At 42.4% G+C, this 25,938-nt stretch overlaps 1 protein-coding gene across 3 annotated transcripts in view; it reads left to right on the forward strand.

Annotated features, from left to right (window-relative positions):
- Positions 1-25,938, forward strand: part of GSTCD (glutathione S-transferase C-terminal domain containing) — a 197,938-nt gene that overhangs the window by 157,233 nt on the left and 14,767 nt on the right. For all 3 annotated transcript variants that reach the window (XM_069743705.1, XM_069743704.1, XM_069743706.1), the window contains exons 6-8: positions 13,914-14,029; positions 14,970-15,014; positions 17,471-17,599. In XM_069743705.1, coding sequence (XP_069599806.1) covers positions 13,914-14,029; positions 14,970-15,014; positions 17,471-17,599 — 290 coding nt within the window. The remainder of the gene's footprint in view (positions 1-13,913; positions 14,030-14,969; positions 15,015-17,470; positions 17,600-25,938) is intronic.

Here is a 25,938-nt window from a genome sequence, read left to right on the forward strand (position 1 = left end):
TCGTTCACACGTTATTTGCTCAGTATTTTTACCTCAGTATTTGTAAGCTAAATTGGCAGCCTGATAAATCCCCAGCCAACAGGAAGCCCTCCCCCTGGCAGTATATATTAGCTCAAACATACACATAATAGACAGGTCATGTGACTAACAGCTGCCGTATTTCCTATATGGTACATTTATTGCTCTTGTAGTTTGTCTGCTTATTAATCAGATTTTTATTTTTGAAGGATAATACCAGACTTGTGTGTGTTTTAGGGCGAGTTTCGTTTGTCAAGTTGTGTGTGTTGAATTGCGTGTGGCGACATGCATGTAGCGACTTTTGTGAGATGAGTTTTGTGTGGCGACATGCGTGTAGCAACTTTTTGTGTGTCTAGTTGCATGTGACAGGTTAGTGTAGCAAGTTGTGTGCAGCAAGTTTTGCGCATGGCGAGTTTTGCGCGTGGTGAGTTTTGTGTAGTGCCTTTTGAGTATGTGCAAGTTTTGTGTGAGGCAGCTTTTGCATGTGTTGCAACTTTTGTGCATGTGGCAATTTTTGCGCGTGTGCAAGTTTTGCATGTGGCGAGTTTTCCATGAGGTGAGTTTAGCACTTGTGGTGAGTTTTGCGTGAGCCTAGTTTTTGCATGTGGCGAGTTTTGCGTGTGGCGAGTTTTGAGCGGCGACTTTTGTGTTTCGACTTTTATGTGGCGAGGTTGGTGTATGTGTGGCGAAATGTGTGCTGAGGGTAATATGTGTTCAAGCATGTGGTAGTGTGTGGCGCATTTTGTGTGTGTGTTCATATCCCCGTGTGTGGTGAGTATCCCATGCCGGGGCCCCACCTTAGCAACTGTACGGTATATACTCTTTGGCGCCATCGCTCTCATTCTTTAAGTCCCCCTTGTTCACATCTGGCAGCTGTCAATTTGCCTCCTACACTTTTCCTTTCACTTTTTTCCCCATTATGTAGATGGGGGCAAAATTGTTTGGTGAATTGGAACGCGCGGGGTTAAAATTTCGCCTCACAACATAGCCTATGACGCTCTCGGGGTCCAGACGTGTGACTGTGCAAAATTTTGTGGCTGTAGCTGCGACGGTGCAGATGCCAATCCCGGACATACATACATACACACACACACACACACACACACACACACATTCAGCTTTATATATTAGATTGGAGTTGTGGAAACGGCTTTGTTTATTCATTTGCAGCCATTTCCATGGTCCCCACCGCACCTGGATGGGGCAAAGATGGGAATATTCTTTGAAGCATCGCCCCTTTCTTGCAACGTGGGTAAACCCTGTCTCATCAGCCATCTAGCAGATGAAAATGACATTACATTATAGTCTGTGGAAAGTTCTGTACATTATAGACTGCAGAACGTTCTGTACATTATAGACTGCAGAATGTTCTGTACATTATAGACTGTAGAATGTTCTGTACATTATAGACTGTAGAATGTTCTGTACATTATAGACTGCAGAATGTTCTGTACATTATAGACTGCAGAATGTTCTGTACATTATAGACTGTAGAATGTTCTGCACGTTATAGACTGTAGAATGTTCTGTACGTTATAGACTGTAGAATGTTCTGTACATTATAGACTGCAGAATGTTCTGTACATTATAGACTGCAGAATGTTCTGTACATTATAGACTGCAGAATGTTCTGTACATTATAGACTGCAGAATGTTCTGTACATTATAGACTGCAGAATGTTCTGTACATTATAGACTGTAGAATGTTCTGTACATTATAGACTGTAGAATGTTCTGTACATTATAGACTGTAGAATGTTCTGTACATTATAGACTGTAGAATGTTCTGCACATTATAGACTGCAGAATGTTCTGTACATTATAGACTGCAGAATGTTCTGTACGTTATAGACTGTAGAATTTTCTGTACGTTATAGACTGTAGAATGTTCTGCACGTTATAGACTGCAGAATGTTCTGTACGTTATAGACTGTAGAATGTTCTGTACGTTATAGACTGTAGAATTTTCTGTACGTTATAGACTGTAGAATGTTCTGTACGTTATAGACTGTAGAATGTTCTGTACGTTATAGACTGTAGAATGTTCTGTACGTTATAGACTGTAGAATGTTCTGTACGTTATAGACTGTAGAATGTTCTGTACATTATAGACTGTAGAATGTTCTGTACATTATAGACTGCAGAATGTTCTGTACATTATAGACTGTAGAATGTTCTGTACATTATAGACTGCAGAATGTTCTGTACATTATAGACTGCAGAATGTTCTGTACATTATAGACTGTAGAATGTTCTGTACATTATAGACTGTAGAATGTTCTGTACATTATAGACTGTAGAATGTTCTGTACATTATAGACTGTAGAATGTTCTGTACATTATAGACTGTAGAATGTTCTGTACATTATAGACTGCAGAATGTTCTGTACATTATAGACTGCAGAATGTTCTGTACATTATAGACTGTAGAATGTTCTGTACATTATAGACTGTAGAATTTTCTGTACATTATAGACTGTAGAATGTTCTGCACGTTATAGACTGTAGAATGTTCTGCACGTTATAGACTGTAGAATGTTCTGCACGTTATAGACTGTAGAATGTTCTGTACGTTATAGACTGTAGAATGTTCTGTACGTTATAGACTGTAGAATTTTCTGTACATTATAGACTGTAGAATGTTCTGTACATTATAGACTGTAGAATGTTCTGTACATTATAGACAGAGATGCCACTACCGGTATTCTCTGCCAAGTGTCTATACGACTGTTGTGTCAGGAACACACCAAAAATCTAGCAGAGAAGAACAATCATGTTGATGCTCAGGAAAGCAAAAATCCGCAGAGACTACTAAGATTTCTTCTAGTGAAAAAAAGAGATTCTTCTCTGCTCCAGTTACATATTGAAAATATCTCTTGTTGCTTTGGTCACATCTGCCATCACAGCTTCTACCGGGCTTCTTCCAGGTTAAGCGGTGTCTTCCTTCCTGGTGTCTGCTGCTGCTTTATCTTTGTGCAATTTCGCTTGGACAACATAATGCTACAGAGTCTGTTCAGGTGGTGAAGAGTATTTGCGTTTCTATCTCTGTGCCCCTCAGGGCTTGTTTAACCTTGATGACCCCTTTCTGTATGTCCTACAAAGGCCTATGGGTATAATGAATGGAATAGACGTAGACAGAGCAAGAGCAGAGGGATGCTTACAACACTCGCTCAGGTAGGCCCGGTTGCTCCATATATTCATCTGAATGACGGGGTGTAATATTACATTTTTCTTGAAGCAGCCAAAAAGTAAAACTAGCCACATCTTTCTCAAGTAAAATCAATTTATCGCAGTGCTCATAATAAATGGGTTGTCTGTGATAAAACACATTTATCTGTACCATTTTTAATGAAGACCCATATTCCGACATCTTGCAGTACAAGCCATATATTGGCCAACGTCCTGTAATAATAATAATAATCTTTATTTATACAGCGCCAACATATTCCGCAGCGCTTTACAGTTTAACAGCTTCAAACCCAACAGTTATAAATAACAATGTTAACAATACAATAATTAAAGCAACACAAGACGACCCTGCTCGTGAGAGCTTACAATCTACAATGAGGTGGGGAAATACAAAGTACAGGTGTGTATGTACAATGATGTATTTACAATGATGGTCCAGCCATCTTCAGGGAGTGGGGGATAGATGGAAGTAGTGAATGGGCTACACACAAACAAAATAACAGATTAGGGAACATGATAGGCCGCTCTGAACAAATGTGTTTTGAGGGAGCGCCTAAAACTATGCAAATTGTGGATGGTCCTAATATCTTGGGGTAGAGCATTCCAGAGGATTGGCGCAGCACGGGAGAAGTCTTGTAGTCGGGAGTGGGAGGTACGGATTAGTGCAAAGGTTAGTCGAAAGTCATTTGCAGAGCGCAGAGGTCGGTTAGGCCGATAGACAGAAATGAGGGAGGAGATGTAAGGGGGTGCTGCACTGTGAAGAGCTTTGTGGGTGAGAACAAGTACTTTGAATTGTATCCTGTAATGAATGGGCAGCCAGTGTAATGACTGGCGAAGAGCAGACGCGTTTGAGTAACGATTAGCTAGATGGACAACCCTGGCTGCTGCATTAAGGATAGGCTGGAGAGGGGAAAGTCGAGTAAGGGGGAGGCCAATTAATAGAGCGTTGCAGTAGTCCAGGCGGGAGTGGATCAGGGCGACAGTGAGGACTTTTGTTGTTTCTATAGTGAGAAAAGGGCGGATTCTAGCGATGTTCTTTAGGTGTAAGCGGCACGAGCGGGCAAGAGATTGTATATGGGATGTGAAGGAGAGATCGCAGTCAAACGTAACACCCAGACAGCGCGCCTGCTGCCGGGGTGTTATTATGGTGCCACCCACGCAGAGGGAAACGTCAGGTTTAGGGAGGTTAGTAGATGGTGGGAGCAGAAGAAGTTCAGTTTTGGAGAGGTTGAGTTTCAGATAGAGAGCGGACATGATGTCAGAGACTGTGGACAGACAGTAAGTGGTGTTCTGTAGTACAGCAGGAGTAAGGCCAGGGGATGACGTATATAGTTGTGTGTCGTCGGCATAAAGATGGTACTGAAAGCCAAATCTGCTGATGGTCTGTCAAATTGGGGCCGTGTAGAGAAGAGAAGGGGTCCAAGGACTGAGCCCTGGGGTACCCCGACAGTGAGAGGAAGAGGAGATGAAGTGGAGCCAGAGAACAGAACACTGAAGGAGAGGTCAGAAAGGTAGGAGGAGAACCAGGAGAGAGCAGTGTCCTTAATGCCAAGTGACTGGAACCTAGAGAGTGAGAGAGGGTGGTCAACAGTGTCGAAAGCTGCAGAAAGATCGAGAAGAATGAGCAGAGAGTGGTCACCGTTACATTTTGCTGTCAGAAGGTCGTTGGTCACTTTGATGAGCGCAGTTTCTGTCGAGTGTAGGGGCTGAAGCCGGACTGTGAAGGGTCTAGGAGGGAGTGAATGGAGAGGTAACAGGTAAGGCAGGTGTAGACTAGGCACTCCAAGAGTTTAGAGATGAAGGGGAGATTGGAGACCAGTCTATAGTTGTTTGTGCAGGATGGGTCGAGGGTGGGTTTCTTTAGTAACGGAGTAATGATAGAGTGTTTGAAGGAGGACGGGAAAATGCCTGAGGAGTGTGAGAGATTAAAGATTGTAGTTAGGTGAGTAGTGAAGACTGGAGGAGATGAGAGGGAATGGGGTCGGTAGAGCATGTAGGAAGACGAGAAGAAGAGAGGAGCCTGGAGACTTCTTCTTCTGTGATGGGATCAAATGCGGAGAGTGGGCCAGGGCTGTTTGACTCTGTGTTTGGAGTTTCTGAGGGTGAGGGGAGCTACTTGGTCTAGGGTGCTTCTAAAAGTGTCATTGTAGTGATGTACCGCCAGATCAGGACAGGAAAAAGAGGAGATTAAGGACAGTGATGCGTGTAAGGAGTCTGAAAGTGTATGAGGGTTAATGGCTTGTAGATTTCTGACTGAATGGTAGGTAGGAGGGTGCTGGGGTGAGTGAGGATTTGTGAGCATGAAGGAGAGAATGTTGTGGTTAAAGAGGGGAAGCGGTGAGTTATTTAGGTAGGAGATTGAACACAGCCAGACAAAGACCAGGTCAAGGGTGTTACCGTCTTTGTGTGTCTCAGAGGTGTCCTGTAGTAAGCACCTGGACATAGTTCTTTCCGTTTGTCATGGAGACCCATATTTCGACAGCTTGCAGTATAAGCCATATATTGGCTACTTCCTGTAGTAAGTGCCTGGACATAGTTCTTTCAGTTTCAGCCATGGAGACCCATATTTCGACATCTTCCAGTATTGGCCATATATTGGCCTACTTCCTGTAGTAAGTGCCTGGACACAGTTCTTTCCGTTTCAGCCATGGAGACCCATATTTTGACAGCTTCCAGTATAGGCCATATATTGGCCTACTTCCTGTAGTAAGCACCTGGACACAGTTCTTTCCGTTTCAGCCATGGAGACCCATATTCCGACAGCTTGCAGTATAAGCCATATATTGGCCTACTTCCTGTAGTAAGCGCCTGGACACAGTTCTTTCCGTTTCAGCCATGGAGACCCATATTTCGACAGCTTCCAGTGTAGGCCATATATTGGCCTACCTCCTGTAGTAAGCGCCTGGACACAGTTCTTTCCGTTTCAGCCATGGAGACCCATATTTTGACAGCTTCCAGTGTAGGCCATATATTGGCCTACCTCCTGTAGTAAGCGCCTGGACACAGCTCTTTCCATTTCAGCCATGGAGACCCATATTTCAACAGCTTCCAGTATAGGCCATATATTGGCCTACCTCCTGTAGTAAGCGCCTGGACACAGTTCTTTCCGTTTCAGCCATGGAGACCCATATTTCGACAGCTTGCCGTATAAGCCAGTATAAGCCATTCCAAAGACATACTGATAAGGGACAGCGATGATAATGTGTGCAAACTGTAAAGCGCTGCGGAATATGTTAGCGCTATATAAAAATAAAGATTATTGTTACTTCCTGTAGCAAGCACCTGGTCACAGTTCTTTCCGTTTCAGCCATGGAGACCCATATTTCAACAGCTTGCAGTATAAGCCATATGTTGGCCTACCTCCTGTAGTAAGAGCCTGAACACAGTTCTTTCCATCTGAACCATGAATGGCTGAGACGGGAAAAACCGATTTGCCTGTTTCTACTTTTTGTGTCTGAAGTGTCATCAGGAGCCTCTGTTGTAAACTCCATTGTTCATTTTTTTGTGACGACATATCTGTGTAACCCAGCAGACCACAATGAGAGTTAGTGGGTCAATTGCATGGGTGTTCAGTAATATGTGGGGTTTCCAGTTATAAATGGAAAGGACATCAAATGGTTAACATCTTGCAGTGTGAAATGCGTGGGATATATATTTTTTTCTTAATTGGCCAGTCCTAAATTTTGTTAGATCCACTCTTTCCATGTCTACAATAGACTTGAATGGAGCACACCGTGGACAGCTAATCCGTCTTCTCTAGGGAGAAGCTTTCTGCCAGAATCGCTGAACAGGGTCGCAGAATCCCCGTTCTCCTGACAAGAGTGTAGTCACTATTCCATACTTACCCTTCCTAATATATTCTTGGTTACTGAGTTCTGGAGGAGGAGGACCATGGTCATGGGAAAGATGAGGGATTTGTATATTTGTGTCCTTCGGTGGTCACATACAGATTCCTTCCGGACTAATTCATTGTATCTAGCTTGACCCTGCTCTGGTTTTCTGATTGATTACTTCTGGCTGCTTTTCATCTATACTTATTTTTATAAATGATCTTGCTGCTTTGCCAAGCGTAATGATCTGTCAGCTAGTAGATCCTGCAGCTGGTTGTACATTGCACAGTGAGGCGTATTTATAGTATAGGAAGGGTATGATATAGACATTTGTGCTCCCACCAAGGTTTCGGTCGTCACAGGAGATTAGAATAGGAAGGAATTTTATTTATAATGAAATATACAATTAAAAAGGGATAGATAACGATAAAAGATAAAAGAAATACGAGAGACAATACCATAATGATAGGTGTTTGTTTTGCCCTCCATGAGGTGTTGTGTTTAAAGGGGTTGTCCAGGCTTGGGGCCCTAGCCTGCAGGCATTCTCTGTGACTGTAGACCTGTGGATCCTCACAGCATGCAGTGCAGGGATTCTCTGGTACCGGCGCCGGTAGCTGGCAGCAACGTGACCATTACAATATTTGCATACATTCGGTCACTTTCCGTCTAGTGCACGTCTACTCAGAATGTGGCTAGAAGTATGCAAATCGCATAATTGCAGTCACATGACTGCCCCCATCCCAGCAGTGGATAATCCCTGTATGATCAGACACAGCCATTACACAGTACACAGCAGGGCACATTTATAAGATTATCTCAGCACAGGAACATTTTCTTTAACCCCTTTCTACCATTGGACGTACTATTCCATCCACGTGACCTGGGCTCTAATTCCCATGTACGGAATAGTACGTCCAACGCGATCAGCCGGGGGAGCGCGGCCGGGTGTCAGCTGATTATCACAGCTGACATCCAGCACTATGTTTCGGCGGCATAGGGGAGCATCGCGCATGGAGTGGTCTCCCTGCATGCTTCCCTGAGACCCTCAAAACAACGCGATGTGATCGCCTTGTTCCGAGCATCTCCTCCATTCTCCTCCCTGCAGGCTCCCGGATCCAAGATGGCCACGGGGGTCTTTCCGGGTCCTGCAGGGAAGTGGCTTGTCAGTGCCTGCTAAGAGCAGACGCCAGCAAGCCTCCTGCACTGCCTGTCAGATCGCTGATCTGACACAGTGCTCTACAAAGTGTTAGATCAGTGATCTGACAATATATAGGGATGTCCCACCCTGGGACAATGTAAAAAAGTTTAAAAAAATTACCCTGTGTAAAAATATTTTAAAAAAAATTCCTAAATAAAGAAAAATAAATAAATATTGTTCCAATAAATACATTTCTTTATGTAAGTAAAAAAAAACAATAAGTACAGATATTTAGTATTGCCACGTCCGTAACGACCCGACCTATAAAACTGTCCCACTAGTTAACCCCTTCAGTGAACACCGTAAAAAAAAACGAGGCAAAAAACAATGCTTTATCATCATGCCGCTGAACAAAAAGTGGAATAACACGCGATCAAAAAGATGGATATAAATAACCATGGTACCGCTGAAAATGTCATCTTGTCCCGCAAAAAAGAGCCGCCATACAGCATCATCAACAAAAAATAAAAAAGTTATAGCCCTCAGAATAAAGCGATGCAAAAATAATTTTTTTATATAAAATAGATTGTATTGTTTAAAAGCGTCAAAACATAAAAAAAATAAATGACGTATCGCTGTAATCGTACTGAACCGAAGGATAAAACTGCTTTATCAATTTTACCAAACGCGGAACAGTATAAACGCCCCCTCACCCCCAAAGAAATTCATGAATTGCTGTTTTTTGTTCATTCTGCCTAACAAAAATTGGAATAAAAAGCGATCAAAAAATGTCACGTGCCCGAAAATAGTAACAATACAAACGTCAACTCGTCCCGCAAAAAACAAGACCTCACATGACTCTGTGGACCAAAATATTGAAAAAATATAGCTCTCAAAATGTGGTGACGCAAAAACTATTTTTTGTAATAAAAAGCGTCTTTTAGTCAGTGACGGCTGTCAATCATAAAAATCCACTATAAATAGTAAATCAAACCCCCCTTTATCACCCCCTTAGTTAGGGAAAAATAATAAAATAAAAAAAAGTATTTATTTCCATTTTCCCGATAGGGTTAGGGTTGTGGCTAAAGTTAGGGGTACGGTTGGGGCTAAAGTTAGGATTGGGGCTAAAGTTAAGGTTAGGGTTGGGGCTAGATTTGGGGTTAGGGTTTGGATTACGTTTACGGTTGGATTACGTTTACGGTTGGATTAGGGGTGTGTCAGGGCTAGAGGTGTGGTTAGGGTTAAGGTTGGGGTTGGGATTAAGGTTAGGGGTGTGTTCGGGTTCGGGGTGTGGTTAGGGTTATGATTAGGGTTGGGATTAGGGTTAGGGGTGTGTTGGGGTTAGGGGTGTGGGTAGGGTTGGGATTAGGGTTAGGGGTGTGTTGGGGTTAGGGGTGTGGGTAGGGTTGGGATTAGGGTTAGTGGTGTGTTGGGGTTAGGGTTGGAGTTAGATTTGGGGGCTTTCCACTGTTTAGGCACATCAGGGGCTCTCCAAACGCGACATGGCGTCTGATCTCAATTCCAGCCAATTCTGCTTTAAAAAAGTCAAACCGTGCTCCTTCCCTTCCGAGCGCTACCATGCGCCCAAACAGTTGTTTACCCCCACATATGGGGTATCCGCATACTCAGGACAAATTGCACAGCAACTTTTGGGGTCCAATTTCTCCTGTTACCCTTGTGAAAATAAAAAATTGGGGGCAAAAAGATCATTTTTGTGAAAAAAAAAATATGATTTTTTATTTTTATGGCTCTACATTTATGAACTTCTGTGAAGCACTTGGGGGTTCAAAGTGCTCACCACACATCTAGATAAATTCCTTAGGGGGTATACTTTCCAAAATGGTGTCACTTTTGGGTGGCTTCCACTGTTTAGGCCCATCAGGAGCTCTCCAAACGAGATGTGGCGTCTGATCTCAATTCCAGCCAATTTTGCATTGAAAAGTCAAATGGCGCTTCTTCCCTTCTGAGCTCTGCCATGTGCCCAAACAGTGGTTTACCCCCACACATGGGATATCAGAGTACTCAGGGCAAGTTGCACAACAACGTTTGTGGTCCAATTTCTCCTGTTACCCTTGTGAAAATAAAAAATAAGGGGCAAAAAAATCATTTTTGTGAAAAAATAAGATTTCTTATTTTTACGGCTCTACATTATAAACTTCTGTGAAGCACTTGGTGATTCAAAGTGCTCACCACACATGTTGATAAGTTCCTTAGGGGGTCTACTTTCCAAAATGGTGTCACTGTTGGGGGGTTTCCAGTGTTTAGGCACATCAGGGGCTCTCCAAACGCGACATGGCGTCCTATCTGAATTCCAGCCAATTTTGCATTGAAAAGTCAAATGGCACTTCCGAGCTCTGCCGTGCATCCAAACAGTGGTTTACTACCACATATGGGGTATCGGCATACTCAGGACAAGCAGCAACTTTTGGGGTCCAATTTCTCCTGTTACCCTTGGTAAAATAAAACAAATTGGATCTGAAGTAATTTTTTTGTGAAAAAAAGTTAAATGTTCATTTTTTTTAAAACATTCTAAAAATTCCTTTCAAGCACCTGAAGGGTTAATAAACTTCTGTGGTTTTAAGCACCTTGAGGGGTGCAGTTTTTAGAATGGTGTCACTTTTTGGTATTTTCTATCATATAGACCCCTCAAAGCGACTTCAAATGTGATGTGGTCCCTTAAAAAAGTGGTGTTGTAAAAATGAGAAATTGCTGGTCAACTTTTAACCCTTATAACTCCCTAACAAAAAAAAAAAAAAATGGTTCCAAAATTGTGCTGATGCAAAGTAGACATGTGGGAAATGTGTGCGGTGTCTCTGCGATTTAAGGGCTTGAAAATTCAAAGTTGGAAAAATGCAACATTTTTGCCAAATTTCCTTTTTTTTCACAAATAAACGCAAGTAATATCAAATAAATTTTAACACTTATCATAAAGTACAATATGTCACGAGAAAACAGTGTCAGAATCACCAGGATCAGTTGAAGTGTTCCAGAGTTATAACCTCATAAAGGGACAGTGGTCAGAATTGTAAAAATTGGCCCATTAACGTGCAAACCACCCTTGGGGGTTAAGGGGTTAAACATATCCAATTGTGGAAATTAGTATTATACCGAAATCTGTTGATTAAGATGAACTTTTGTTCGTGGCACAACACCTTTAAGTCAAAATTCTGGTTCCCAGCGCATTCCCAAACCAAAATAATTTTAACATTACAAAGAATCATGTTTGCATGAACAATTTCCAGTTTTCTAGTATCATCTTTATGCCCAAAAGCTCAACAGACTGTCCTCATACTAATAATTAAGTCCGCATTTGTCCTTCACTGTTTTCAAAACATAAAATGTGTAACGCAGTGTCCATATTTATATACAAATTGTGGTATGGAGACTGGCCGTATGTGTCGCAGAGATGGCTGCTTTCTGGGTTTAGTGCACCTGGGTCCGGGTTGTGGGTAGTTATGAGAGATGGGAGGCTCTGGCTACCCACATACCTTACCTCTGGGTGAGGGTGCTCACTGTACCCCTTTTCCATGCAGGACCTGCAGGTGTTTGAGGACCTGCAGTGATGTCACGATCACGTGACCAGCCCATGTGATACATACCTCACCTGTGGGTGTGGTTACAACTTACATAATGGCGGTTTGTTTGGCACATGGCAGTGAGTGTTTGTGAGTCTGTCACTGTGGACAGATTTCCACGTGTCCAGACTGGACACTACAGAGTGGTCTGTGTGCAGGGAGGGAGAAGCCGTCCTGTGTGCGGGGCTCCAGACCCTCCCTTCTCGCATAACTACCCGCAACCCGGACCAAGGTGCACTAAGCGACATCTTAGTGCTTATGTGCACTAAAGACAAAATACTCCTGGTTGCATCACAGGGAGCAGCCATCTCTGCGACACATGCCTCCCATTAACTACATTGCCAGTCGCCATACCACAAAATAAAATCATAACTTTATTAATTAAGGTAAGCAATATTGGCAACTTGGAGGTTATGACACCTATATTGATTATTTCTTCATCAGTTAAGTGTGTGGTAGTGAATTGCTTTTCATGCTCACATTATATAGGACTGTGTCTTTTCTTAAAGCGTACCTGTCACTTACTCAAAAAAGTGAAACACTGAGCTCCCCTGTTTGTCTCTTTTTTTTCCATTTTGTGCTGTGTCGCTCTATTGCAGAGTTACTTACTTTTTTTTTTTTTAACCTTTGGAGCACAGTATGTGAAATCTCTGGACGTTCCTTCGGAGTGTTCTCTGGGGGCGTTTACATTCTCACATCCGTCCAGATGCTGCAAATCACAGCTCAGAAGTGTCTGAGACTGCTAGGTAAGCTGACTAGTTGGGATTGACAACGCCTGGTAGAGAAGGGTGAAAGTGTGCAACCCCAGGGAAAACTCTAAATAAACACCCAGTTGGTCTGCAAGCAGAGATTTCACATATTGCCAAAAGCAATGAATGCGAATACTTAATCAATGGTGCGATATATGCAAAAAAGATTTTTTAAAAACCTAGAATCAGGGAAGTTCAGGGATTTTTACAAGGTGTTTAACTCAACTTTTTTAAGCAACTGACGTCCTCTTCGAAGGACATTTCCACTTGTGGATGTGGTTATTCACTCACTTTCCTTGTACATTTGAGACCATAATTCCTCTTAAGGCCCCGTCACACATAGCGACGCTTAAGCGATCCCGACAACGATACGACCTGTCAGGGATCGTTGTTGTGTCGCTATCTGGTCGCTGGTGAGATGTCACACAGTGCGATCTCCCCAACGACGCAGCAGCGATGCGGCGACCTGTACAACGATGCTATTTCATGACGATTCAATGGGATGTCCTGTCAACGAGGTCGTTGGTAAGGTGTCAAACCCAGCGATCTGTGCTACCCAGCGGGACCTCAACGATCAAAAAACGGTCCAGGCCATTCCGACACGACCAGCGATCTCACAGCAGGGGCCTGGTCGCTGCTACGTGTCACACATAGCGAGATCGCTACTGAGGTCGCTGTTGCGTCACAAAACTTGTGACTCAGCAGCGATCTCGCTAGTGATCTCGCTATGTGTGACGGGGGCTTTACACGTACCGATACAAGGGGTTGGAAGGATCTCTGTAATGATATTTTGGGAAGTATCATGATCCACCAATACTTGGGCACCTGTAACTTCCTAATTTGAAGCCTCTGCTGTAAAATGATACAGGTATTTAGAATGGACTTGATACCCGAGGTTCTTCTGTTCACAGCTGAATATTCATTATGGTTTTATTCTAGAATCTAGACCAGATAATTACATATACTGTACACGCGCACTCCCCATTATAGTCTATCAGATATACAACACAATTGCACATTACCCAGTTTCAACCCCTTGATTCAATAGACTGACTTACTATTTTACTATCTGCTCCGGACCTAAGCAGTGAGCTCACCTGGGACTTGTCAGGTGGTGAATTACTGCTGCCAGCTGTGTTCTCTCAAGTAACATGGAAGCTGGCACACACTACCCTAATTGCAAGGTAAGCAGGTGCCAGATAAGATTTGGCTTCCAATCATTTATAATGTTGCTTTGATTGGATGCTGCCCTATAAATAATGGGGCAGAGCGTAAGATGATTTATCATTGGTATTCCAAGTCCACTCATTTATAATGATATAAAACTGTGAAAAATAAGAATAATGGAACTGTATGCCAACTGACAAGCCTGCCTCACGATGTCTAATGGTGTTTTTAATGTATATCCTCCTAGGTAAAATGTCCAGTGACCGTGCACTAAGGAAAGAGCAGCAACTGAATAATCTCTTATCTATTGTAACTAATATGGCGAAACCAGGAGACACAGTTGTGGACTTCTGCAGTGGAGGGGTAATGTATCGCTTTCTACTAGATATTTTTTTTTTCTATTAAGTTTTCGTTATATTAGCCAATTAAAGAGGACCTTTCATCAAAATTTTTCATGTTGAACTGAACACACGGTTTAAGAGTGTCTGCAGAGTAGAATAAAGCATGTTGTTGTTGTTGTTGTTGTATTTATTTATTTTTTCTCTATTTCACCACTACATTACTGGGATATTGGCATTTAAAGTATTTGGCACCTAATGAGTTCATTTTTGTTAAGTCCAGGTGGTTGTTTTCAGATATGTTTATCAGAGGGCGTGCACTTCTTACCCCTGTGTGGTTCTGACAAATCATAAGAGGGCTCAATACAGCAGAAAAAGAACACACCTCACAATAGAATAGATTAGGTTTCTCAGTGTGGGAGATGTATGACAGATAGCCCTGATCTCCTGGTCTAACCTCCTGCATGAGTAGAGGTGGTGGAGAGGCGAAATTAAAAAAAAAAATGTAATCCATGTTGCCGCCACTTGAGTCCAGATCAATATTAAAAGCCGACTTTAAATAGCATGTTGTATATTGATTTTTGTTTACGTGAAGCTAATATAAACTGAAATCCTGGTCACTGTTTTGCTACTATGTTGCCTTATATAGAACAGTGAAAGCAAGAGAATATTTTCTCATTCTTTCTACAACACCAATTCCAAAAAAGTTGGTGGCAAAACAGCTAGGACCGTTTGCAAACGGCTGGAAGTGTGTTACTAACGAAAAACAGCTGGAGGGTCAATGTTCAACTATGTGACAAGACTGTGTATGAAAAGAGCATGTTAGAGAGGCAGAGTCTCTCAGAATATAAGATGGTCAGATGTTCACTAACCTGGGAACAACTGCGCCTACAAATTGTAGATCAAGTTCAGAAAATGTTGCTCAATGTAAAATTGCCAATGCATCGTGTGTTTTTCTCACACAGGGTCACGTTGGAATTGTTTTGGCATATATGCTGCCATCATGTCAGGTAGGCTTCTGCATTTTATAACAGTGCTTCAGACCACACAAGTACGTGGATGTATAGGAATGTGTCTTGTTTCTTTATTCGTTTGGCATAAAAGGAAAATGAAATTACTTGCTACTAGGTAAACTTCTAAAAACAAAGTAACCTGGAGGAGATCTAAAATTATATACCGTATTTTTTGCTTTGTAAGATGCACTTTTTTCCCCCAAAGTTGGGGGAGGAATGGGGGGTGCGTCTTACAAAGCGTACATGCCTTACCGATACCATGGGTGTAGGCTGCAGGCTCGGATGAAGGGTGTCTCCGGGTGCCCAGCGGTTGCTGGCCGTTGCTGCGGGTGTCTCAGGTGCCCAGCAGTGCTGCGTGGGTGTCCGGCGCTGCTCGGGGCTCTGCCGACATTTTGCTACAGGCCAGAGCCCCGGTAATTCTACGGTTCCCTGTGCGTGGGCGGTGGACTCCGGGAATATGGCCGCCGCCGGGAGCGGCACATACGCAGATGTGATCTTGGGGCCAAGATCTCGAGAGATGAGATTTCAGCTCTGAGATCTCATATCTCGAGATCATGGTCCCGAGATCACCATCTACTCATGCCCTGCCCCCGGCGGCGGCCATATTCCCGAAGTCCACTGCACATGCCCAGGAAACCGTGGAATTACCGGGGCTCTGGCCTGTCACAAAATGTCAGCAGAGCCCGGGCAGCGCTGGGCATCGGAGACACCCACAGCACCGGACATGCACCAGCACAAGACCCCTACAGTAGCACAAGGCCCCAGCAGCACAAGACCCTGCACCAGCGCCCCCCTCATCCTAGCCTGCGGCCTGCAGCATCACCCCACTCCTGCCTCCAGCAACGACCCTGAGACCCTGCTTCACCGCACCCACCACCCCAGGAAAGCAATAAGACGCATGGATTATAGGAAGCACCAGCATTTTATTAAAAAATATTTTTTTCTTATTTTTCTCCTCAAAATTTGGGGTGCGTCCTTATAATCCGAAAAATATGGTAGCTATAGTTTCCTTTTATAGGTTATAAATCTATTGCTTATAAAATGTATGATAGCTGTGCATCTTACAGACATTGACAATAAATCACTGCTGTGTTGTTGCAGCGCATAGTTAGACTTTGAGTCTATGCTGCTGTACCCGTTATGGTTTATAGGAGTGACTTTGATGTCATTTCTTCCTGTAATTTGTTTTTGTAATTATTTGGAATTCTAGGATCTCTACTGAATTATATATGTCCTGGTTTCTGGACCGTAGGCATGTAACTTGTAGATTAGATTATTAATAGACAAATGGGAATTGTTGAATTATAACTTTCTCTATATTGTATGTGATATTGGTCTGTTTCATCTTCCTATAAAACTCTATCCAGTTAAAACAAAAATACTTACAGGTCTACAAAAATTGTCAGCTATTACTTTCACCCCCATAGACAATGAATCGAGTTGCAGGGCGCACGTGCAGCTGGTTGCTCCATTCCCCTGTTCCTGGCTAGCAGGGATACAAAACGGACCAAAGCCCCCCATCCTGATTATTGGTGGGTGTCCCAGTAATAGTACCCACTTTAATCTAATAATTATCACCCATCCAGCGGTTAAGTAATAATATTTTTAGACTGTACTACAACCTTAAATTATTAAACTGTGCTTCTGCCTAGCTAGTTGGTAGTCTTTAGGGCAGTACTCACTAGAAGAAAAAAATAAAATAAAATATATGTTTGTGAAAGGAAACCTGTCGCTAGGTTTATGCTGGCTGTTCCACAAGCAATGTGAATCAGACATGCTTGATTGTAACCAGGCGTGCTTTTCTCTGAAACGCCGCTGCATTCCGAAGAGGTTGTGTGTTGGACAGCCGGTGGGGACTATAGATGGAGACCTGACTAGTTTGGAGCAGTCTCTAGACAGCTTCTCCCTGCACCACTCCGGGTGATTGATGGGTATCTTACTGTGTACACAAATAGGAGAGACCTGTCAATCACTTAGAGCTCGATAAGGAGAATCGAGGGGCCCTACTGGATTAGTCATGTCCAGCTCTATGGTCACCGACCGGACAAGCTATGTTTTCTCTGAAAGAGCAGTATGATTCAGAGAAACACATGCTTACCTGGACTCAAGTAGCCAGATTCTGATTTATGCTGCCCATGGATCGAGCAGCATGAATCCCATGACAGGTGACTTATGAATATCTGATAAATGAATTCCACTTTTAGAACTTGCACAAATTTCAAGCACCGGTGCCGGTATTACACCACCACGTGTGTATTTTATGTGAATGGGCATGACGTATGGAAATGCTTACCATGACTGTTGTATCTTCCAACTTTGGGGTCAGTTATCCCTGTAGCGATTCTATATTTATTGCGCACATCTTTTTCTGTTGCAATAAAAGAAATTCTCATCGTTAGACAGAGCAGTCATATAATACAATAACATAAGACGTTTTGCTTCTCCGACTTCAGATTGTTCTGATAGAGAATAAAGAGGAGTCTTTGATGCGTGCCAGGGACAGAAGTAATGGATTAGGATTAAGTAATATCTGGTTCGTTCAAGCAAACTTGGATTACTTTGCTGGGAAGTTTAATATAGGGGTAAGTAATTTGTCATGTCTAATTGTGTCTTTTCTTAGTTTTTTTTATGTAATGCAGTTTTATGTTCAAATTTCTGCACAGGCTGATTATGGTGGTTTTATGTAATTTATTTCTTTTTTGTCTCTGTGTTATATTGGAATGTCATACCATACATTGTATTTACACATAAGACATTCCATTAGTTTACATCTAACATAAAACTACACTTGCAAACTAAACAACCTGCTTTAGGCTAGTTTCACACCAGCGTTTTGCTGAGCTGCGGAGGGCTGCTGACTTCCTCCGTGAAGCCCCGCCCACAGCTGCACCTCCTCCTCTCAGTTCCGCCTACGTCCGCATGCGGCCTGCGTACCTATCTTTAACATTAGGTACGCATGTCGTGCGGATGCCTCCGCATGCGCCGTTTTGACGATGCAGAGAAAAAAGAAATTCCAACCAGCTGCGTTTGACGCGGGTCACCGCATCGTCAAAACGACGCATGTGGAGGCATCCGCACGACCTGCGTAGCGAAGGTTAAAGATAGGTACGCAGGCCGCATGCGGACATAGGCGGAGCTGAGCGGCGGAGGTGTGGCCGTGGGGGGGCTTCACGGAGGAAGTCCGCTTCACGGAGGAAGTCCGCAGCTCAGCGAAACGCTAGTGTGAAACTAGCCTTACACATTCCCTACACACCATACAATCCAGCATATTGGCATTTCTGCATGGAGAATACATCCATAAATGACTATCCAAAGTAAAAGAACATCCAAGCAGATCTTTATCTCTCCATCAGGTCTTGCCTACCTATCCAAACATTTTGGAAAAAGTAGAAAATTCTTCCGCAAAACTCAAACAGGTGAGCACCACTCTCACCTCCTACCTACTGTTACCAAACACTGTAACACCCATGTGCCCTTGTCTCTTTTTTATTTTCCGATATAAAAAGTTTGGTATAGTGATTAGTGAACTAAAAAACAAAACTCTAAAATCAAACCTTCCTCACACGCTAACTTAATGACAGCTAATCAATACATTATGCGATGACATAAAAACAGCTACATCAATGCGAAATTTAAAATGTCACGTCTTTTGAAATGGGAGAATAGAGAGAGAAGTGATCCTTCTGTATACAGGTTGAGGAAAAGTAGAGAAAAGTAGAGAGGTTGACGCATACCTGACAGCGCTGCTATGTAGAATTAGTGGTTCCATGCTTGTAGTTGTACATCAAGTGTTTTGTTAAAATAATTTGAGAAAGAGACCAGTACGAACTCGAAACGCATAATATAATTACTTTAAGCACAGCTACAACTATGTGGAAGCACTTATTCTTCACAGCAGCTCAGTCAGGTATACATCAACCTCTCTACTTTTCCTAAAAAGAAAAATTGATGTTAACATTTTGGGCGTCATACCTTTATTTTTCTGGTGAAGGAGCTGGTTTTTTTTTGTTTTGATTGGTGCCATGTTTTATATATTTTATTATATATATTGTATTATATAAAAAGGCAAGGTGACTAACAATCCTGACGTATTTTATTTATTTATTGTTGCTTATGAAGTTAACAGGTTACTTTAATATGATTATGTTTAGGTAATTATGGATAAAGAAATAGACTATTTATACATTTTTCACATAAAGCATTTTGTTAAATTCTGTATGCTGTGTATTATGCCTGTCGGTGTAAAGCTGGTTGAACCTATGAGAAGTACAAAGAAGACTAGAAGGCCTTGCCTGCCTTGACAAGCCATTGGCTTGTTGGCCGTATGTCTTGATGGGGTGATAGGATGACAGAGGAAGCCCCCTTCCTAGTGACTTACATGCAGACATCTTAATTGAGGCACTTAGTCCTTCACTTGTGGATAGCTGTTCTCCTAGTGGATATTCTCATCTAATATTAGACTAGTTAGACCACTTGCACACATTGAGTACTTGGTAGTTTTTTTACCTCAGTATTTGTAAAACCAGAAGGGGAACAGTAAGACTCTGAGGAAACATATAAAGAAAAAGGAGCACCACTTCTACATTTTTATCCACTGCTGCTTGTGGCCTACAAATACTGAGGTAAAAAACTACAGGCTACAGTCACACGAGCGATTATTCATTATTCTGAGACAATCTGATCAATTATGGTAATGACACTCTGCTATAGTTTGATCAGAGTTTCAGTTTACTGTGATCCGATTCTCTCAAATGAGAGTGTTGTATCGCAGGTGCGGAGAAGATGGAGAAATTAATTTTTGCCATCTTCATAGTCTGTGTCTGTGTAAATCTGAGTGCAGTCCGCTGATTTATACACACACATAGACTTGAGTGGGTACGCGTGATCTGATTTACGGAGCCACTCACAGCATGGTGCATTTTTTTTTTACACTAAGAGATTTGATCTGTGGAAAAAGATGCAGATGTGCACTGCCCTATTATACAGTTAGGTCCATATATATTTGGGCAGAGACAACATTTTTCTAATTTTGGCTATAGACATTACCACAATGAATTTTAAACAAAACAATTCAGATGCAGTTGAAGTTCAGACTTTCAGCTTTCTTTTGAGGGTATCTACATTAAAATTGGATGAAGGGTTTAGGAGTTTCAGCTCCTTAACATGTGCCACCCTGTTTTTAAAGGGACCAAAAGTAATTGGACACATTCAATAATTTTAAATAAAATGTTCATTTTTAGTACTTGGTTGAAAACCCTTTGTTGGCAATGACTGCCTGAAGTCTGGAACTCATGGACATCACCAGACGCTGTGTTTCCTCATTTTTGATGCTCTGCCAGGCCTTCAATGCGGTGGTTTTCAGTTGCTGTTTGTTTGTGGGCCTTTCTGTCTGAAGTTTAGTCTTTAACAAGTGAAATGCATGCTCAATTGAGTTGAGATCAGGTGACTGACTTGGCCATGCAAGAATATTCCACTTCTTTGCTTTAATAAACTCCTGGGTTGCTTTGGCTTTATGTTTTGGTCATTGTCCATCTGTAGTATGAAACGACGACCAATCAGTTTGGCTGCATTTGGCTGGATCCGAGCACACAGTATGGCTCTGAATACCTCAGAATGCATTCGGCTGCTTCTGTCCTGTGTCACATCATCAATAAACACTAGTGACCCAGTACCACTGGCAGCCATGCATGCCCAAGCCATCACACTGCCTACGACAGGTTTTACTGATGATGTGGTATGCTTTGGATCATGAGGTGGGCCACGCCTTCACCATACTTTTCTCTTTCCATCATTCTGGTAGAGGTTGATCTTGGTTTCATCTGTCCAAAGAATGTTCTTCCAGAACTGTGCTGGCTTTTTTAGATGTTTTTTAGCGAAGTCCAGTCTAACCTTTTTATTCCTGATGCTTATGAGTGGCTTGCACCGTGCAGTGAACCCTCTGTATTTAATTTCAAACAGTCTTCTCTTTATGGTAGATTTGGATATTGATACGCCTACCTCCTGGAGAGTGTTGTTCTCCTGGTTGGCTGTTGTGAAGGGGTTTCTCTTCACCATGGAGATTATTCTGCGATCATCCAGCACTGTTGTCTTCCGTGTGTGCCCAGGTCTTTTTGCATCGATGAGTTCACCAGTGCTTTCTTTCTTTCTCAGGATGTACCAAACTGTAGATGTTGCCACTCGTAATATTGTAGCAATTTCTCGGATGGGTTTTTTCTGTTTTCGCAGCTTAAGGATGGCTCGTTTCACCTGCATGGAGAGCTCCTTTGACCGCATGTTTACTTCACAGCAAAACCTTCCAAATGCAAGCACCACACCTCAAATCAACTCCAGGCCTTTTATCTGATTAATTGAGAATGACATAACGAAGTGATTGCCCACACCTGTCCATGAAATAGCCTTGGAGTCAATTGTCCAATTACTTTTGGTCCCTTTAAAAACAGGGTGGCACATGTTAAGGAGCTGAAACTCCTAAACCCTTCATCCAATTTAAATGTTGATACCCTCAAATGAAAGCTGAAAGTCTGAACTTCAACTGCATCTGAATTGTTTTGTTTAAAATTCATTGTGGTAATGTCTATAACCAAAATTAGAAAAATGTTGTCTCTCTCCAAATATATATGGACCTAACTGTATAACATTGCTCTCATCCCATCTGATAAAACACCGGATAGCACTCGCCCAAATTATACGCTCGTGATAGTGAACCCTTACTGAGAAGCTCAGGTAAGAAGAGGCTGCTCGCACTGCTGTCCACCCTGTCCTCCTTATCTAATACTGGAGATACCAGTGGTGCAGAGATGAGAAGAGGCTGCTCATACTGCTGTCCATACTGTCTTTCTGATCTAATACTGGAGATATATGTGAGGTGCTGAGATAAGAAAAGGCTACTCATACTGTTCTCCTTGTCTATCTGATTTAATGCTGGAGATAATAGAGGGTGCTGGGGTAAGGAGAGACTGCTAGAACTGCTGTCCGCTTTTTCTTTGTTATCTAATACTGGATACAACAGTTTTGCTGAGGTAAGGAGAGTCTGTGCACACTGCTGTTCAACCTGTCTGATCTATTACTGGAGACACCAATGGTGCTGATGTAAGGAGAGGCTGCTCACCCTGCTGTTCAACCTCTCTGATCTATTACTGGAGACACCAATGGTGCTGATGTAAGGAGAGGCTGCTCAACCTGTCTGATCTATTACTGGAGACACCAATGGTGCTGATGTAAGGAGAGGCTGCTCACCCTGCTGTTCAACCTGTCTGATCTATTACTGGAGACACCAATGGTGCTGATGTAAGGAGAGGCTGCTCACCCTGCTGTTCAACCTGTCTGATCTATTGCTGGAGACACCAATGGTGCTGATGTAAGGAGAGGCTTCTCGCACTGCTGTTCAACCTGTCTGATCTATTGCTGGAGACACCAATGGTGCTGATGTAAGGAGAGGCTGCTCGCACTACTGTTCAACCTGTCTGATCTATTACTGGTGATATCGGAAGTACTGAGGGATGAAGAGGCTGCTCACACTGCTGTACATCCTGTCTTTCTAAATTCTGAGCAGCTGCTGTGATTCGAAAAATAGCACATACCACATACTTACAAGCTATCTGCATGTCACAGCAGCGGGGCTTCCAACTGTAAATGCTCACAGGCATCTGTTCTACTAATAAATATTTTAGGACAAATTCCAATGTAACAAGATGATGGCCATATCAGTGTACTTATATTTTTTCTTTCTTATTTTTTTCTTCAAATAATACAACAAGTTCTTTTTACGCAGTATTCAGCCAGTTTGTCTTCCACCTGTTATCATAAACCTCTTTACTTAGAACCAATCACTGACTTAGGTCCAGTATGGATTTCATTATTTCACTACCCCCAGAAATATTTTTCACATGAAGCACTACATGTGGGATACACCAAAGTGTATCTTACTAAACCATTATTTCTTTGGGCCTTTTGCCCCATGCTACAGTGTGCAATTTGGAACAATTTTGCAGGCCGTTCAGCGTGAGGTGTATCAGAAAAAAATAGAACTACTAACGAACTTCATCCATTGTACAGTCATGGCCAAAATTTTTGAGAATGACACCAAAATTATATTTTCACATGATCTGCTGCCCTCTGGTTTTTATTAGTGTTTGTCTGATGTTTATATCACATACAGAAATATAATTGCAATCATATTATGAGTACCAATAGGTTATATTGACAGTTAGAATGAGTTAATGCAGCAAGTCAATATTTGCAGTGTTGACCCTTCTTCTTCAAGATCTCTGCAATTCTCCCTGGCATGCTCTCAACCAACTTCTGGATCAAATCCTGACTGATAGCAGTCCATTCTTGCATAATCAATGCTTGCATTTTGCCAGAATTTGTTGGTTTTTGTTTGTCCACCCGTCTCTTGATAATTGACCACAAGTTTTCAATGGGATTAAGATCTGGTGAGTTTCCAGGCCATGGACCCAAAATCTCTATGTTTTGTTCCATGAGCCATTGAGTTATCACCTTTGCTTTATGGCAAGGTGCTCCATCATGCTGGAAAAGGCATTGTTGGGCGCCAAACTGCTCTTGGACGGTTGGGAGAAGTTGCTCTTGGAGGACATTCTGGTACCATTCTTTATTCATGGCTGTGTTTTTAGGCAAGACTGTGAGTGAGCCGATTCCCTTGGCTGAGAAGCAACCCCACACATGAATGGTTTCAGGATGCTTTACAGTTGGCATGAGACAAGACTGGTGGTAGCGCTCACCTCTTCTTCTCCGAATAAGCGGTTTTCCAGATGTCCCAAACAATCAAAAAGGGGATTCATCAGAGAAAATGACTTTGCCCCAGTCCTCAGCAGTCCACTCCCTGTACCTTTTGCAGACTATCAGTCGGTCCCTGATGTTTTTTCTGGAGAGAAGTGGCTTCTTTGCTGCCCTCCTTGAAACCAGGCCTTGCTCAAAGAGTCTCCGCCTCGCAGTGCGTGCAGAAGCACTCACACCAGCCTGCTGCCATTCCTGAGCAAGCTCGGCACTGCTGGTAGTCCGATCCCGCAGCTGAAACAGTTTTAAGATATGGTCCTGGCGCTTGCTGGTCTTTCTTGGGCGCCCTGGAGCCTTTTTGACAACAATGGAAGCTCTCTCCTTGAAGCTCTTGATGATGCGATAGATTGTTGACTGAGGTGCAATCTTTGTAGCTGCGATACTCTTCCCTGTTAGGCCATTTTTGTGCAGTGCAATGATGGCTGCACGTGTTTCTTTAGAGATAACCATGGTTAACTGAAGAGAAACAATGATACCAAGCACCAGCCTCCTTTTAAAGTGTCCAGTGATGTCATTCTTACTTAATCATGACTGATTGATCGCCAGCCCTGTCCTCATCAACACCCACACCTGTGTTAATGGATCAATCACTAAAACGATGTTAGCTGCTCCTTTTAAGGCAGGACTGCAATGATGTTGAAATGTGTTTTGGGGGTTAAAGTTCATTTTCTGGGCAAATATTGACTTTGCAAGTACAGTAATTGCTGTTAAGCTGATCACTCTGACATTCAGGAGTATATGCAAATTGCCATTAGAAAAAATGAAGCCGTAGACTTTGGAAAAATTTAGATTTGTCTCATTCTCAAAATTTTTGTCCATGACTGTACATTATTATATTGACAAGTGCCAGAAACTTCGTTATACATAGTTTTCAGATATCACTATGTTTATACAGTGGCATCCATGGAGTCCATATTCAAGTACTGTGTGATGTAATGTTTGCATATGAGGCCTCCTGTTAGCCAAAAGTATTGTGAGCGTCTACTACTTTTTCTGCATATTTGGAGTGAATAGGCTTAGCAGACAGTTTGAAGAGTATATAAACCATTGTAGAGCAGAACAAACCTGTATTTTCTCCTCATTGTTAAGCTGAAGCAGATAACAACAAGATGTCACTGTGGAATTTTTCATTTTTTGAGTCTGAGCTTGGGTAAACAATGTACCAGATGAACGAGTCTCATAAACATGATGGTGGAATGCTGACCTATAATGTGGTTTTACCCAGCGATGAAAGCAATCTTCCATGACCTCTTCTCCCACAGTGCCATGTATACTAGTAACGTGCAAGTGTATGATCATCATCAAGTGCCCTTTGACAACTACACCTCCTCCTACATTACAAAGCAGTTGTTTTGCAAAGAATTAGTCTTCCGCGATTCCCTATAGTATCTGAAGACACCTTGCTTATTTTAAGAGTTTCTAAAGCTTTATTTATCGTGGCTATCCAGTTATTTATATATTTATTACATGGATGCGTTACATATACAGAACATATACATTTGACTGTTTGTACAGTTGTTTTGTACTGACAGCTGCTTCTATTGAAGTAAATGAAAGTCTGTTCAGGTGTTCACATAGGTAGAACCCAAGGTGCATGTGGCTTTTTGTGAGCTCAGTGTGCCTTTTACTCATCAACTAATCCGAGTAGGCCCAGGAACCACAGGGATGTGACTATACACTAAGATATCCAGTACTGGTCAAAAGTTTATACATACAGTACCTGTTCATGCATTGGTTTTCCTTGTTCCTTTTGGAATGTGCACAGTGTAGGTTCAGACTCAACGTAGCAAAACCAAGTAAGAAGACATGTGGAAACAAGGAGTAAACGTGTGAAACAAACCAGAATGTGCGTTAAACTGTAGATTCCTTGTAGGAACTTCGATTTTACACTGCTGACAGCTTTACACACCCTTGACTTTCTCTTAAGCAGCTCTATTAGGGTGTCACCTGGAATGGATTTCCAACAGTCTTGAAGGCGTTCACAGAGGAGCTGAGCATTTGTTGGCCATTTTGCCTTCACTCTGTGATCCAACTTATCCAGAACAATCTCAGCTGGGTTGAGATTGGATGATTGTTGAGGCCATGTCATCTGACGCAGAAGTTAATCCCTCACCTGGAGCTGTTT

Source organism: Ranitomeya imitator, chromosome 1 (assembly GCF_032444005.1).
Source record: "Ranitomeya imitator isolate aRanImi1 chromosome 1, aRanImi1.pri, whole genome shotgun sequence".
Taxonomy (NCBI): domain Eukaryota; kingdom Metazoa; phylum Chordata; class Amphibia; order Anura; family Dendrobatidae; genus Ranitomeya; species Ranitomeya imitator.